Genomic DNA, 17,050 nt, shown 5'->3' with positions numbered 1-17,050 from the left:
TGCTCAGTGTAGTCCTGTGGAGACTGTGACACCTTTATACAGTCAGACACCGAAAACGTGGGGAATACTTTCATGAAAAATGCCGCAAAAGTCGAATCCACAAATGTGGGGACATTGTTTCAATGGGGGGATTTTTTTTTTTTTACTACATGGCCTACTGGCCTAGGCTCGTGGAATAGCTATGACTGGACACACCATAACAAAGGGAACAGCAGGAGAAAGGGGAAGCACCAACAGAAGGGCGGAGGGAGAAAATAGATGGAGACGGACAAACAAGGGATGCAGCTAACAATGAGGACTAAAGGAGAAATCAATGGGTGGATAATAATAATAATTTGCTTAGAAATTGTGTGTGTGTGTGTGTGTGTGTGTGTGTGTGTGTGTGTGTGTGTGTGTGTGTGTGTGTGTGCGTGTGTGTTCTTTTCTGGAGTTGGATTCTTACCAAGTGGTTTTTTTGAAGACCTTTGATGTATATATTTTTGTAACCTAAGCAAAGTCCTCCATGTTTCATTAAAAATCAGCAATTATCTTAAACAGTTTGTGGACATTATTTCTAGTCTCCTGTCTATCAATCAAGGCTAGATTAATTAGTTCCACAACAACATTAGCAAAAAAATTAGGAAGGGTGTGAATGCTTTAACAGGTGTAGAAGAGATCATGATTTTGGATGGATTTTAGATGGATGGGATGGGAATTTGGGGAGGACAGCTGTCTTGAAGACCTGGAGGGAAGAATGAGAAAGAAGAGAGTATGGATGGTAGTTCCACCAGCAAGAAAAAGTAGGAATACATGAGTGGAGGTGAGCAGTGGTTCATTAGGCTGGTTCATTAGGATGGGGTTGCTGGTGGACCACATGCATCCTGTAGATACCTGTGGGGGACAAAGCACGGAGAGGTCAGAGATTGACGTCTTGATAAGCACCACCTTGACAAGGCGCCAGTAGGTTTTATAGGAGGGAGAGAAGTTTTCAAGCTCATTCTTGAGATTAGACAGATGCCGGTTTCTAGCTCTCCACGGAGTAGACACACACTTGTTGCGAGCTTTGTGGAATGATCTGAAGTTGTCTTCAGTTGGATTTTCCTTCCAGGAGAAGAATGCAAGTTGTTTTAAAGCAACTGCCTCACCACAGGATTCAGATTACCAAGAGTTGGAGGATGGGTAAGATAACTGAAGACAAGATGGGATGAAACTGTGCATAAGAGAGCAGGTTTCTGTGGAAGAATTCCCAGGCTGAATTAATATCAGCAGTGATGGATGTGGGAGACCCGTCCTGATATGTAAAAAATAATAATAAATAACTGTGAATACGTGAGACGTGAATGTAAAAGCAGGTCACATGGTATGAACCGCGAATACAAAGGGTCCGCAAATATCGAGGTCCAACTGTATATTAATTTCCATTATCCATACAGAATATAGCCTGGTGTTGGCTGAGTGTTTAGAGTGGTGGCTTGGGATCCTAGGATCCTGGGTTTGAATCCCGGTCGATCACTGAATTAATGCCAGAGGGCATTAAACCCAGCCTGTCATCCTTCTGAGGTCGGCAAATTGAGTACCAGCTCACTGGTAATTCCCTGTGTCGCAAGAGGCGACGAACAGGGTTGGTGGCAGGAAGGGCATCCGGCGGTAAAACATTGCTTCAAAAGGGGACCACGGCTTCACAAATAAACAACTTGTTCTTCGATTAATGAACAGAATTAAATAAACTAGGGCATGCCCGTACTATATCTATATCTAAAATTATATCCCCCCCCTCTATTTACATGAAATGGTTTGGTCCAAAGCAAACGGCTTGCGAGTACGGTGACAATCCCCCCCCTCTATTTACATGAAATGGTTTGGTCCAAAGCGAACGGCTTGCGGAGTTTGGTAAAGAAATCGCCATAGCGTGCACAAACGCGCAGGAAAGCGAAAGAATCGCAAATTAGCTTTAATTAGTTTTAAAACATAGTTTAACGCCAACATAGTTTGCCAACGTGAAATAAATGAATACGCTCTCAAATGTGCCATCCGAGGCAGAGTCTGTTCGGCACGTTCGGCACACGTGATAGCTCACTGCTCTCTGATTGGTTGAATCGTTTTTTGGACATAGCTCGGTAACTACTTGTCCGATTAATATGAAACCTTGAAAAGGCACATCCTCGGGTCCCCAGCAATATACCTGGCAAGTTTAAAGTATATCGGACCCGTGGTTGTCGAGAAACAGCGGTCACAGACATACAAACATACAAACATACACACAGAGATTACTGGAATTATAGATAGACTAGGGCATGCCCGTACGTGGGTGCCCGTTCCTTGCCAAAAAAAAAAAAAAACGCTACCCGTACGCTCTACCCCGCCCGTACGCCCGTACGCCCGTAAACAAAAAAAACAACGCTCTTCGCTTCCGCCCTTCGCTCTGGGAGAAATAATGCGCATAAGAAATCGAGAAATTATTATTTTCTCCGGAAGAAATCGAATTACGAACCGTAATGGCGCACGCGCTCGGCTCGGCTCGCAACAACGCGTTCTGTGATTGGCTGCCGGAAGTGAAGTCTTCACTGTCCGGAAGGTCGCAAATCGCAGTTACGATGAATCGCAAATTAGTTTTATTTAGTTTTAAAACATAGTTTAACGGCAACATAGTTTTCCAACGTGAAATAAATGAATACGCTCTCAAATGTGCCGTCCGAGGCAGAGTCTGTTCGCCACGTTCGGCACACGTGATAGCTCGCTGCTCTCTGATTGGTTGAATCGTTTTTTGGACATAGCTCGGTAACTACTTGTCCGATTAATATGAAACCTTGAAAAGGCACATCCTCGGGTCCCCAGCAATATACCTGGCAAGTTTAAAGTATATCGGACCCGTGGTTGTCGAGAAACAGCGGTCACAGACATACATACATACATACATACATACATACATACATACATACACACAGAGATTACTGGAATTATAGATAGATAAATTGAAATATGTGGGAAAATTACATGCCTGGACCAGGAATTGAAAATCCAGGTCCTCTGGAAAACCATACCAGTGCTCTGCCATCTGAGCTATCTGGGCGACCCTGACTGTGCATGCAATTATCCCACACATATAATTGCCACTCCCTCTCATATTCAGACTTTCTTGACCAACTCGCCTTCTCTCTTTCTCCGAACATGCCCAAACCACCTTAGTCTTTCTCAAGTACTCCTAGCTATGACCCTCTTTTTTGCCCACACTACTCTGCTTAAATAAAACCTTTCGTGTTATCCCACACATACATCTCATCATCTTTAGTTCTGTCCTCTCTATTCTTCTCTCATCTTGTACCCTCCTTCTGCATGTCTCACTAACGTACATGATGAGCCCCCTTGAACGTGAGAATCTTCCACAAATCTTCCTCAGTATTACTGTACATCATGAGCACTAGTGTTACGCAAACATACTGATTTGAATCATTAGGCTGATGCAAAGAAAAACTTGTGAATAACTTTTCTGATGATTTATTTAATGCTTTATTCTGCCAGCCTTGTTTCTGATTTTGATCCTTTCAAGTTAATTTTACAGTACAGATTATACCAATCAAAGTTCAATCACATAGCAGTGCTTAGTAAAGTTTGGCCTGGGGAATTTTAAAAGGGTGTTTGCTGTTAAAGATAGACAACATGAAATGTATAATTTAATGAAAATACATTGTCTAACATAGACTGTAAATTTCAAACTTGCATTGAAATTTGTTGTTACAAATGGACAATATAAATTTAGAATTGCCAACATTATTTTGGATAAGTTCCACATTTTAAAAAAATTCCACATTTAGTGTCCTTCATAAAGTATTTTGACGATGATACTTTGTGAGAAAAGGAATCGGGAGATGTAATTTTTTTACAGATACTTGAGTGTGCTTCATAAAAGCGCAATATCAAACGGTGTCGGACATTGTATGTGAAACCGGAGATAGTGTTTCGGGCTGGAAGAGCTTGGTCTACTTGATGCACTTGCTCACTCCCCTCTTCCCCAAAAGGGACCACGGCTCAATGTAGGCCCGAGGCAGGTTGTTTGCGATGCAAGGCGACATGGCAGTTGTAAGGAGATAATAGAGGCGCCCTCGGTGAGTGCAAAGCATGCTATGATCTCGCCCTAGGTTTTTCATTTGTCTCACTGTCAACTGTCCCACTTGCTGTAACTTTCCTTGCTTGGGCCTTTTGGTCTTTTTTCTTCTCAAATCACATTGAGAATTTCATACAAATTGAGATTAGCAATAGAGTTGTGGTCACAGAGAGACGAATCTACGAGACCTGGGAGTGACCTTGAATGCATAGAGAAGCAAAACAGTAGGAAATGGAGTCAAGATGGGGGAGGTGAATAAGCTTCCAACTTTCAAGGGTGCTCATGTAGGAGGAAAGCAGCTTCAGAAGATCCATGGGGACTGATTTTAGCAGAGCGACGTCAAGGATGCCTGCTGTGAGAAAGGAAGCATCCCAATAGTGTTGCCACCATGGTGATGGAAGATCATATTCTTCCCAGGCTGCTTGTTAGTTTTATTCTGAAGAACTGATATAAATGAAGAAAACTGAACTGTGATATGTCCGAGTGTATCAAATTCACGATCACCTGATCTTGCTCTGTAGCTGTAGGAATTAGTGACTGTACTGTGCACATTGAGGCCAAAGAATCCAGGTGTTGCTGCTATTCTGAACAATTGATCTCTTTGTTTTTCATCCTTCTTGCACTTGGTGACTCTGTGAAGGACCATTTGGGATGTGTTGCTCTCCCTGTTGAAATACGATTAACTTTACCCTTTCCAATTTAATAATGTTATCCTCGTAACGATCTACTTATTTTGAGGTCGGTAATACCTTGCGTTTAATACCTGGTGTACAGCATGCAGGGCGACACGTATCCCAGGTGTTCTTAACTTATCAGAGGAACAACTTTGCTTTTCCAAACTAACCCAGCATACAGCTACACAATGTGGGTTAACATGGCAAATCAGTGTTGGTCAAAAGCACACGTTTGGGAATGGCATTTTGCTCTGCTTGCTAATTGGGCGCACTCTTTGTGCTTAACAGCTCGAACCGCGAATGCAGACGCAACCTCCCTCCTCCCACTGGGGCCTCCTTTAACATCCATTTTTGTTGCCTCACCTTGTTCTTTTTATTTATTTTTTTGTTCTCTTTTGTTGCAGAGTTCTTATTTCATTGCCCCTGATACAAGGAGTCTGCCAACGATTCCTGAGAGCGTAAGGCAAATCTCATCCGACGCATGTTTTGTTGCACAGTTGTTCTGTCTTTGCTATAGTGCTTACCTGTGGGTTATCAAATTCATTCGTTCATTCATTCATTTATTTTAATTTTTATTACTCATGCTGAGTGCTTCACGCACACCTTTCTCTTAGACTATAATGCACTTCCTGATTGATGCCTTTGCATTAACATGTGATAACAATAGTCTATTATTACATGTATTTTTTTTTTTGCTTCAGAACACCCTTTTGATGTCTGTTCCTGCCCCGCTGGTCTCATCCCCACTCCCTCCCAGTGAATTTAAGTTGATAAATTCTTAAATTTAATTAATGAGGCGTAAATGTAGTACAGACTTGATGGGCCAAATGGCCTCCTCCTTTTTGTGTTAATACCGGTATCGTGTGGTAATACTGGCTTATCCCAAATAACTGGCTCTTCTTCCGGCTTGCATTGGTTTGAGGATGCACACTTGTTTAATGTTTACTTTATTTTGGATCTCGCTTCATGTCAATACCATCAGATTTTAGAGTTCACTTGCGTACAGCATCCTGGTGGGCTTCTGTTTGCCTCCATCGACGAAAGAGCCAGAGGCATTATGTTTTTGGGTTGTCCGTCCGGCTGTCCGTCCGTGCGTCCATCTGTCCATGCGTCCATCCGTCCGTACAATCGTGATAGGTTTTCTTTACAGTGATAACTTAAGAACACCTGAAGGTATGATGATCTAAGTCAAACTTGATACAAGTATGTGCAATGATGCAAAGATGAACTGATTACCTCTGCCACCAAAGGTGGATGGAGGTTATGTTTTCACCCCTGTCGGTCTGTCTGTTTGTCCTTTTGTTTGTGAATAGAATATCTCAAAAAGTTGTGGACAGATTCGGACGAAATATGGCAGAGATGTAGCGTATGTAACAAGGACTAAATGATTAAATTTTGGTGAAGATCCAGATTCGGATCCGGCTACTAGAATTTTAAAAAGTGATTCTTCACCATTGAGAGATCGGGCCAAAAACGATACATAGCAGGATATCTGAAAAGGTTATGGACAGATTTGGACAAAACTTGGTGGACAGGTTGGGTGTGTGACAAGGACGAATCAACTCGATTTTGGTGAAGATCTGAACATGGTTTTGGATACGATAATTATTTTATTTTAAGTGATTCTTCACCATTGAGAGATCGAGTGAAAAGCGACATATAACATGATATTTTAAAAAGTTATGGACGAGTTATGACTAAACTTGGTGGACGAGTTGGTTAGGTGACAAGAACAAGCCGATTCATTCATTCATTCATTCCAAATCTAGATCCGGCCTATCAGTGGGACACAAAACATAAACTGTTCAGCCTGGCGGAGGTATGCGCTCTACTGAGTGCCATTCTAGTTACTCCCGCCAGGGAGTAATGCATTCCATCGTGTCCGTCCGTGTGTGTGTGTGTGTGTGTGTGTGTGTGTGTGTGCGTGTGTGTGTGTGTGCGTGTGTGTGTTCGTGTGTTCGTGTGTTTGTGAACAAGATATCTGGAAAAGTTTTGAACGGATTTGGATGAAAGTTGGTGGGATGATTGCCCTTGGGATGAGGAAGAATTGATTAGTTGTTGGTGAAGCTCAGGATATTATTCCGGATCCAGGAATTTTTTGGGGGAATTTTTTCTGGAATTTTTTTTCTGTTTTCCTTTAAAAACCATTTTCTCTGCAATAATTGGAGTGATTGAGAGCAAATTTTCACCATAGGAGGGACTCGGTCTGTCGAATATTTTTATGGTAATTATGACGTCACAGGTCACGTGGTTCGGTCGCCATATTGTTTTGAGTGAAAAACACTAAAATCCCATTTTCTCCAAAACGCCTGAACAGATCGAGGCCAAACTTTGCAGGCAGAATCGCATACCCATGACGAACAAAAAAGTCAGCGAGCATGACGTCATGCATCACATGGTTTCAGAGTTATGACGTTTTTAAGCACAAACATTTAAAACCTAGCTCCTCCCTCATTTGTGATCCAATCGAGGGGAAACTTCACAGATCTGTTCAGCATGTCAGTCTACTAAAATGCCCTTTTGGAATTTGCGATAGGTCACGTGGTTTGGCAGACGTCGTTAATTAAACGCAAATAATAAAAACATTTATATCTCTTGAACCACTTCATTGATCGCCGTGAAACTTCATACTGTAGTAGAAGTGATGAAGAGTAACAAGTGTGCAAAATTTGAAGATCATTGGTTGTACGGTCTGGAAGCTAGAAGTTGTTATTGCGTGAAGAAGGAGAGTCTTCGACTGTGGACGATTAATTATTTATCACATGTACAGACTTGCAGGCATCGTTTGACACAATCTCCCGGGTTAATTTGAACCTCAAATAAAATTATAATTCCAGATTTGTCAATGGCTGAGGTATATTAACAAACGAATGAAACAGATTTGGCAAAATTCCAACTTTTTTTTAAAAGATCGCATATTCACCCAGGGTTGTGAGAGGTTGAAGAAGAAGAAACCTCGCATGGGCTTCCCAGACCAAATAAATAATTCTGGTTCTGGCTCTGCGATTTTCAGGTTTATTACTCCCGCCAGGGAGTAATGCATTCGATCGTGTCCGTCCGTGTGTGTGTATGTTCGTATGTTCATGTGTTCGTGTGTTTGTGAACAAGATATCTGGAAAAGTTCTGAACGGATTTGGATGAAAGTTGGTGGTATGATTGCCCTTGGGATAAGGAAGAATTGATTAGTTTTTGGTGAAGCTCAGGATATTATTCCGGATCCAGGAATTTTTTTGGGGAATTTTTTTGGGAAAGATTTTTTCTGTTTTACTGCATTAAAGCTTTTATTCTTATTCTTAAATGATGTTTTTCTCCTCCAATTCCGAGATATATCAAAATTAATTATCTGACAGTTAGGGCTTACTTTCTTTTTCATTTATTGTTTTGGGGAGAGGGGATGTTAAACAAAACGTATTATTCCAACTAAACCCACGGCGGGAGTACGCGCTCTACTGAATGGCATTCTAGTTGGTATTGTTTTAGTTGGTACCAAGTGCCGTTTTAGTTGGTACTGAGTGCCATTCAAATTGGTACCGAGTGCCATTCTAGCTTTTTGGATATGAACTTTTTTTTTTTTTAATACCTTTGGAATATGAAAAAATATAATTATACTACAGTTTGATCCCAAATTCAGTTAGGCATCAATCGCTGTACTTTTACTCAGTATAATAAACAACTAATTTCCTAAAACCCTGCCCCCCCCCCCACCCCCCCCCCCCCCCCCCCCCACTCTCCCCCATCCTCCCACCCACCTTCCTCTCCATCCCTTCTCTCCTCTATCCTCGTCACCACATTGTGTCTGACCAGATAGATTCAAAGCAGCTATTACAATGCATTTTTGCCAATCCAACGCCAATATTTGTCCAATTTTTCTCACCTTTTGCTGCAACCGAGACTTAAACCATCTTCGTGACTACAAAAAATTAAATAAGGTGAATTAGAGTTGAGATAAAGCCGTGAGGGAGTTTGAATGGACTTTATATTGCAGACTTTATTGCTTTATATTGCTTTATATTTCAGAATCATTGGAATCTCCCGCGATTAAGCTAACTCCGAGGGCCTTTCACTCACTCACCACAGGCAGGTTGGTGGTCTTTCTGTCTTCTACCGACTCCTCTCCGGCCTTGCTCCCCCAGCTCTCTCTGTGCTCTGTCCCCCAAATGTTCCTACAGGTCGCACAAGATCTGCCAGCAACCATCTTATGGTTAAACTGCCAAAATCTAGGCTCTCTGCTCATCTTCACTCTTTCATTCCCCTTTTCTCCCGCCTCTGGAACAAACTCCCCCACTCCATTCAATCCCATTCCTCCCTCCAGGTCTTTAAAACAGTTGTTCACCACCATCTCTTATCTTCCCCCATCCAAAACCTTGATCTTTTCTACCCCCGCTAATTCACCCCAGTTACACTTTTTCGAAATTCCAACTTCTTTCCTGGAAGTCCTTGCATATGTTTTATACCTCTCCCACATCCCCCCAAGCCCTCTTCCTCCCACAGTTCTCTCGATGTCCCTGCTCTCAAATGTTGTGTTCGTGTCCTTCCCCCTCTCTCCCCATCTTGTCTACCGCTCCCCTTATTTTGTGTTTTGTGTGTCGGTCTAACTTTTTGTGTGATTAATGTTAGCTCTTTCATGTGCCTCGATCTTGTATACAAAAAAAAAAAAAAAAATTGCCTTAAATTCATTAAAAATGCATTTTTGTATAAAAACGCTAACATTCATCAAATTTTCTTCCCCTTCTTTAGAACCGGGACTTAAACCATCTTGGCACAGGCAAAAAATGAAATCAGATATCATATTAGAGATTAGATAAAGCCATGAGAGAGTCAGAAAGTGTGAGCCTTACAGAAGAGGCTGAGGATGCTTCAGAGTTAAGCGGAGGAAACAAAATGGTGGAGATTTGATTTTGAAGCACTTCCCTCAACGGGTGAAGTCCTTCCCTGAACGGGTGAGGCTCCTCCCCGAAAGGCTGAAGTCCCTCCCCGAACGGCTGAAGTCCCTCCCCGAACGGCTGAAGTCCCTCCCCGAACGGCTGAAGTCCCTCCCCGAACGGCTGAAGTCCCTCCCCGAACAGGCTGAAGTCCCTCCCCGAAAGGCTGAAGTCCCTCCCCGAACGGCTGAAGTCCCTCCCGAAACGGCTGAAGTCCCTCCCCGAACGGCTGAAGTCCCTCCCCGAACGGCTGAAGTCCCTCCCCGAACGGCTGAAGTCCCTCCCCGAACGGCTGAAGTCCCTCCCCGAACGGCTGAAGTCCCTCCCCGAACGGCTGAAGTCCCTCCCCGAACGGCTGAAGTCCCTCCCCGAACGGCTGAAGTCCCTCCCCGAACGGCTGAAGTCCCTCCCCGAACGGCTGAAGTCCCTCCCCGAACGGCTGAAGTCCCTCCCCGAACGGCTGAAGTCCCTCCCCGAACGGCTGAAGTCCCTCCCCGAACGGCTGAAGTCCCTCCCCGAACGGCTGAAGTCCCTCCCCGAACGGCTGAAGTCCCTCCCCGAACGGCTGAAGTCCCTCCCCGAACGGCTGAAGTCCCTCCCCGAACGGCTGAAGTCCCTCCCCGAACGGCTGAAGTCCCTCCCCGAACGGCTGAAGTCCCTCCCCGAACGGCTGAAGTCCCTCCCCGAACGGCTGAAGTCCCTCCCCGAACGGCTGAAGTCCCTCCCCGAACGGCTGAAGTCCCTCCCCGAACGGCTGAAGTCCCTCCCCGAACGGCTGAAGTCCCTCCCCGAACGGCTGAAGTCCCTCCCCGAACGGCTGAAGTCCCTCCCCGAACGGCTGAAGTCCCTCCCCGAACGGCTGAAGTCCCTCCCCGAACGGCTGAAGTCCCTCCCCGAACGGCTGAAGTCCCTCCCCGAACGGCTGAAGTCCCTCCCCCGAACGGCTGAAGTCCCTCCCCCGAACGGCTGAAGTCCCTCCCCCGAACGGCTGAAGTCCCTCCCCCGAACGGCTGAAGTCCCTCCCCCGAACGGCTGAAGTCCCTCCCCCGAACGGCTGAAGTCCCTCCCCCGAACGGCTGAAGTCCCTCCCCCGAACGGCTGAAGTCCCTCCCCCGAACGGCTGAAGTCCCTCCCCCGAACGGCTGAAGTCCCTCCCCCGAACGGCTGAAGTCCCTCCCCCGAACGGCTGAAGTCCCTCCCCCGAACGGCTGAAGTCCCTCCCCCGAACGGCTGAAGTCCCTCCCCCGAACGGCTGAAGTCCCTCCCCCGAACGGCTGAAGTCCCTCCCCCGAACGGCTGAAGTCCCTCCCCCGAACGGCTGAAGTCCCTCCCCCGAACGGCTGAAGTCCCTCCCCCGAACGGCTGAAGTCCCTCCCCCGAACGGCTGAAGTCCCTCCCCCGAACGGCTGAAGTCCCTCCCCCGAACGGCTGAAGTCCCTCCCCCGAACGGCTGAAGTCCCTCCCCCGAACGGCTGAAGTCCCTCCCCCGAACGGCTGAAGTCCCTCCCCCGAACGGCTGAAGTCCCTCCCCCGAACGGCTGAAGTCCCTCCCCCGAACGGCTGAAGTCCCTCCCCCGAACGGCTGAAGTCCCTCCCCCGAACGGCTGAAGTCCCTCCCCCGAACGGCTGAAGTCCCTCCCCCGAACGGCTGAAGTCCCTCCCCCGAACGGCTGAAGTCCCTCCCCCGAACGGCTGAAGTCCCTCCCCCGAACGGCTGAAGTCCCTCCCCCGAACGGCTGAATTACCTCCCCCGAACGGCTGAAGCCCCTCCCTGAACGGGGAAAGCCCCATCGTGAACGGATGGACGGACGGACAGACAGACTGGAGGATAGTATTATAGTGCAGATGGTAGGATATAAGCTTTATTAAACTGGCGTTGTGTGAAATATTGCAACTCCACCCTCCCACCCACTTCCATTTGTCCAACAAAATAGGCTATCAATAGATCTTGAATCAAATTGTTACTCCCGCCAACGTCAAATTGTTACCATGTTTTCACCCCTGTCTGTCTGTTTATCTGTCTTGAATATGATATCTCTAAAAGTTGCGGCCGGATTCGAAAGAAATTTGGTGGAGAGGTTGGTGTTTGACAAAGAAGAAATTATTATATTTTGGTGAAGATCTGGATCTAAATACTATAATTTTTTAAGTGATTTGTTACCATTGAGAGATGGGGCCAAAACGATATAAAGGACCATATCTCAAAAACTTAGGTTCATATATCATGTTAAAAAAATATGTTCAGGTTCGGATGCAGATCCGGCCTACCAGTGGGATACAAAACGTAAACTGTTCAGCCTGGCAGAGGTATGTGCTCTACCGAGTGTTGTTTTAGTTTTGTATCCATTTTTTTTAAATTCAAGGTCACACTTGTTACCAGCTTTACATCACCTATGCTTTAAAGTTATTGGTTATTTCGTTCTGCCGTAACTTTTGACATTTTTTTGGTGGAGGATTAGATCTGTACTCAGGATGTGTATGAGCTTAGTGGATCTTAACGATAGAATGCTTAGTGGATCTTGAAGTTATTTATTTATCTATTTATTTATTTTTGCTGGATTGGATATAGAAGGGGTCACCACTCATTTAAACGCAGTTGCCTTATTTGGTCACACCCTTGACATTTGGCGTCATGTGGTGATTGCTTGTTCTGTTTGCAGCGGAACCTGACAGAGTACTTTGTGGCGGTGGACATTTGTAACATCGTTCATCTGTACGCGAGCCTACTGTGTGAACGGCGTGTTCTTATCACGTGCAGCAAGCTGAGCATGGTGAGCCAAAATTGGGTTAAGATCATGGGCTGAAAGGAATGACACTCTGCTGGAGTTTTGATTTGACCTAGTTTGGGCTTATCTCAGCCCAGTGATACGAGTTATAAAATACCTCAATGCTGCAATCATTTCCATCTCACAACCTCTTGCATTTCACTGTGTTAGGGGAAGATAAAATTGTCCAGTTTTGTTGCATGGGACAAATTAGGGGAAGACAAGTGATTGGAAATCTCTTTTTCTTCCTACACCCTCATGGTAGTATTACGTATTACCTCCCCAAACCCCGGTTACAGTGTACCTCAGAGTCTCGAGCAGGAACACGGCAGAAACTTATTTTAAGTGTTTGAATAAATCATGGTAAAACCACACCAATGCAATTGTAGAACAAAACAAGTAATTGTATTAAGAACTCTCACATACACAATAATAACACTATTAAAGAAAGTACAATGAAAATGTCACTTGCATCAAGTGAACCATACATATGATGGTATCATCATTCCCCAATGCTCTCAAATCAATAAACTCACGACGCCAAACGTGAGTGGAATGTAACATTCCCCAAGTACGTGCACAGATCCCCACGCTGGTTGAAGCTGTGCAGAACGACGAGAACAGGCAGGTATTGGCACGACGGCGAACGAGGAGTTACGAGGTGAGAGGTTGATATGGGAATTGAGCCGATATGTAAACCAACGGCAATCTCCACACGATGATGTTTATATGGGAATCCCAGTGACAAAACAAAATGCACCAAGTGGACAGTCTCTTCGATGACAAAATGGCGTATAGGCCTGTTATGGAGGCGCTTGCTCCCTCCAACAATAACTCACACTTGGTGATAAAACCTGAAACGCAGGTTGAATTGCAATCGCAATATGTGACGATGTCACGGGCAATCCCTCCCCCAGGAAGCCTCAACTCATTCGCGACCAATATCAAAAAAGTCCGCTTGCAGCCTCGATGTGACTCACAGCTGTCTCCTCCTCTCTCTGCCCATCTCGATTTATCTTCCGGTTTCTTTGCCGCGTTTTCCTTTTTCCTTCACAAACATTTATTTTTACCTTTCACTAAAGTCATCTCCATTTCACACAAAAATCTTAACAACAATATCACCTGAATCTAAAAATCCTACAAGTATATAATAACAAAAAAGGCGGAAGTGATGGATCCGTAACAGTAGTTACTTAGCAACTTGATCCAAGTTGTATTTTACTGCATGCTTCTTTCTGGGTTCAGCTGAAGAAAGAACAGATAACTACGGTGGTCTGTCACCATTATTTCTTGTCCTTCTTACTTCCTTACCATATTTTGTGCGGACTATAAGGTAATGTGCAATATACTGCTCTGGTACAGCATGGAATGGTAAATTAGAATACAGTTCACTTTGACATCCAATTTTCATCTTTCCATCAGCAATGTCTCCACCTTCGCTTCATGCAATTTATTGTTTTATACCTTGCAAATTACAATGCGAGCTTTCATCGTGCTTATCACGTTGTCTCCAAGGGTGTAGTGATGCCGGAGTGCACTGGAGCACTGCTCCGGCACTTCAGTCATCCGAGGCAGATCTTAGCTCTGTAACAGTTAAAGGAAAAGCATCCACATTCACGATCGTTTGAGTTATTTTGCTTTGTGTGCTTTCATGGCCAAATCATTTGGGTCAAAGCTTGTCCCAAAGCCTGGGTGTGTCAATGCATTGGACACTTTGTCTATGGAGCCACATTATAACAATACAGGTTGTAGGAAACACAGACCCAAATGAATTGATGAATGCATCAAAGTCCAGAAGGGAGACAAACTTTCCTCCTGCCATTTTATATCCAGATATAGTGAATTATCTTATATTTACTAAAAGTATTTACACCCTGGAAGACGTGAAGGTATGGAAAAGTTTGAATGCGTACAAGTTTTGAAGTCTGGGTGGATCAGTGATGTGGCTGTTAGTGTTTTTGTGAAGAATGGCTATCACTTTGCTTGAGGAAAGGTAGGCCTATAAGACAGTCACGTGAAAAAGTAAGTACACCCCATTTAAAGTTTTGACTTTTTCAACATATTTCAACATACAGCTATTTGATATTCATTTCAACAATATTGATAGATAAAGGTGATATAATATAACAAATATCATGAAACATTTGCATTTTGTAGTCCAATGTATAATTTAAATAAACATAAATGCAAATTTTGCATGTGGAAAAAGTAAGTACACCCCTACATTTATCACTACTTCAAATACCTAAAATTAGAATCAGGTGCACCAGGTCAGTAGCAATTGATTAGAACATCGTTAGAGAGGATCTTGGAGGAACCTGTCTTATTTAAACCTCAGACATTTAGTTTGGTTTGCTCTTTGCTGTTGAAGTGTGCAGCGTCACCATGCCTAGATCAAAAGAGCTCTCTGAGGCCTTCAGAAATAAGGTTATAGATGCCTACGAGACTGGGAAGGGATTTTAAAAGATCTGCAAACAATTTGAAATCAATCATTCGACTGTCCGGAAGATCATCTACAAGTGGAGGAGATTCCAAACATCTGCCAACTTGTTCAGGCCAGGCGCCCCAGCAAGTTCAGCCCAAGAGCAGACCGCAAGTTGCTGAAAGAAGTCTCGAAGAACCCCAGAATGTCATCACGGGACCTACAGGTAGCTCTTGCCACTGTTGATGTCAAAGTGTACGAGTCTACCATTAGAAAGAGGCTGCACAAATTTGATCTACATGGGAGGTGTGCCAGGAGGAAACCTTTGCTGTCCAGAAAAAACATCAGGGCAAGACTAAAGTTTGCCAATGAACACCTGGACAAAGACCAGCACTTCTGGAACAATGTGCTCTGGACAGATAAGTCAAAGGTAGAGCTATTTGGCCACAGTACCAGAAGACATGTTTGGCGAAAACCAAAGACAGCATTTGACCACAAGAACCTGATACCAACTGCAAAGCATGGTCGTGGAAATATTATGGTTTGGGGCAGCTTTGCTGCATCAGGGCCTGGGCAGCTCACCATCATAGAATCCACTATGAATTCTTCATTGTACCAGAGGGTGCTTGAGGATAATGTGAGGCTATCTGTCGGAAAGTTGAAGCTCAACCGAAGGTGGACCTTGCAACATGACAATGACCCTAAACAGACCAGTAAATCCACCAAGGAATGGCTGAAAAGAAAGAAATGGAGGGTTCTGGAATGGTCTCGTCAAAGCCCGGATCTAAATCCCATCGAGATGTTGTGGGGGGGTTTCAAACGAGCTGTGCATGCAAGAAACCCCTCAAACATCGCACAGCTGAAAGAATTCTGCATGGAGGAGTGGGCAAAAATTTCTCCCAGTCGATGTCAGAGACTGGTAGACAGATATAAGAAACGCCTACTTGATGTTGTTTCTGCCAAAGGGGGCAATACCACCTATTAGAGCCAAGGGTGTACTTACTTTTGCCACATGCGAAATTTGCATTTATGTTTATTTAAATTATATAAGTGACTACAAAATGTAAATGTTTCATGATATTTGTTATATTATATCACCTTTATCTATCAATATTGTTGAAATGAAGATTAAATAGCTGTATCTTGAAATATGTTGACAAAATCAAAACTTTACATGGGGTGTACTTACTTTTTCACATGACTGTACATCAATAACATTGACTCATGTTGGCAGAGTAGATAAGCATTATGTTATTTGTTGTCGTGTCCAGTAGTCTATTAAAACTAACCACTGGACAAATGGCCCGAACTGGCTTTTTACTTTATTGGACTGCTTCATATTAATGGCGGCTTTGCGTGCATGGGAACCGCAAGAAGCACACAGGATCCTTAGTTCTGATTTTAACGGGGTTTTTTCCCCACTACAATTAACAGCGAAAAATAGAACACGGTGATGGGCTATGATGGAGGGATGGGGAGGGGCATGGAAATGGTGGCACGGATTCACAATAAATAATTATTTACAATGGTAATAACAAACTGATCTAAGGTGCTTCACACCAGACTCAAGCACAGGTGGGGAAGGTAATGAAAAGCAGGTGAGGTCTTATCTCTTTTGGAGGCGTCGATGAGGCAGACGATGAAGAAATCATGAACTAAGTGAGCAGGTGATGAAGCAGGAACATGAACAGGTGAGCCAACCACAGATAGGCCACTTCTCAGGTGAGAAAAACTCCAACTCTCCACACCGAACAAGCCCTGCCTTCCTCGGGAGGTGATGAAACCTCCTTATAAAAAGGACGCCTTCTAAAAAGTCCTCCCTTCTCTTTCCCAAGGCCTCCCGGGTGCCTCGCCCAGAGATATCAGAAGGTTTCACATACAGATCTTTCTTTTTAAACCATGGCTATTTATTGGACAATGTACATCACCCTTCATATGATGTAGCATACATTTAAACAGGACAATTCTTAAGCTACCATTTCCGTACTTAATACATCGAAATGGATAAATTACCCGAGCACGGAGCACATTTCTAACACTAAGCTACACCTTTTTAACAGTTCTAAAGGAATTCCTACACCTTTCCTCCCCTGCAAATGAAACTATTTGTTAACATCATGCCTATCTGCTCTACCATCTCCTTCTCAATACTCTCAAATATTTATCTGGCCCCAAAGCTTTATCGT

At 44.2% G+C, this 17,050-nt stretch overlaps 1 protein-coding gene across 6 annotated transcripts in view; it reads left to right on the top strand.

The window, feature by feature from the left end:
- The window catches only part of LOC137438361 (DENN domain-containing protein 1A-like), a 386,103-nt gene that overhangs the window by 262,011 nt on the left and 107,042 nt on the right, over nt 1-17,050 (top strand). For 5 of the 6 annotated variants that reach the window (XR_013621219.1, XR_013621220.1, XR_013621218.1 and 2 more), the window contains exons 8-10: nt 3,996-4,082; nt 5,160-5,213; nt 12,338-12,448. Coding sequence is in view for 3 of the 6 variants with exons in the window: in XM_078767518.1 (XP_078623644.1) it covers nt 3,996-4,082; nt 5,160-5,213; nt 12,338-12,448 (252 nt within the window). In the remaining 3 variants the exon portion in view is untranslated. The remainder of the gene's footprint in view (nt 1-3,995; nt 4,083-5,159; nt 5,214-12,337; nt 12,449-17,050) is intronic. The other variant, XM_078767519.1, reaches the window with a different exon arrangement.

The sequence above is a fragment of the Myxine glutinosa genome, chromosome 13, assembly GCF_964187855.1.
Source record: "Myxine glutinosa chromosome 13, kmMyxGlut1.1, whole genome shotgun sequence".
NCBI classification, from domain to species: domain Eukaryota; kingdom Metazoa; phylum Chordata; class Myxini; order Myxiniformes; family Myxinidae; genus Myxine; species Myxine glutinosa.
The sequence above is the reverse complement of the archived record's forward strand: the minus strand, read 5'-3'. Positions and strand labels throughout refer to the sequence as shown.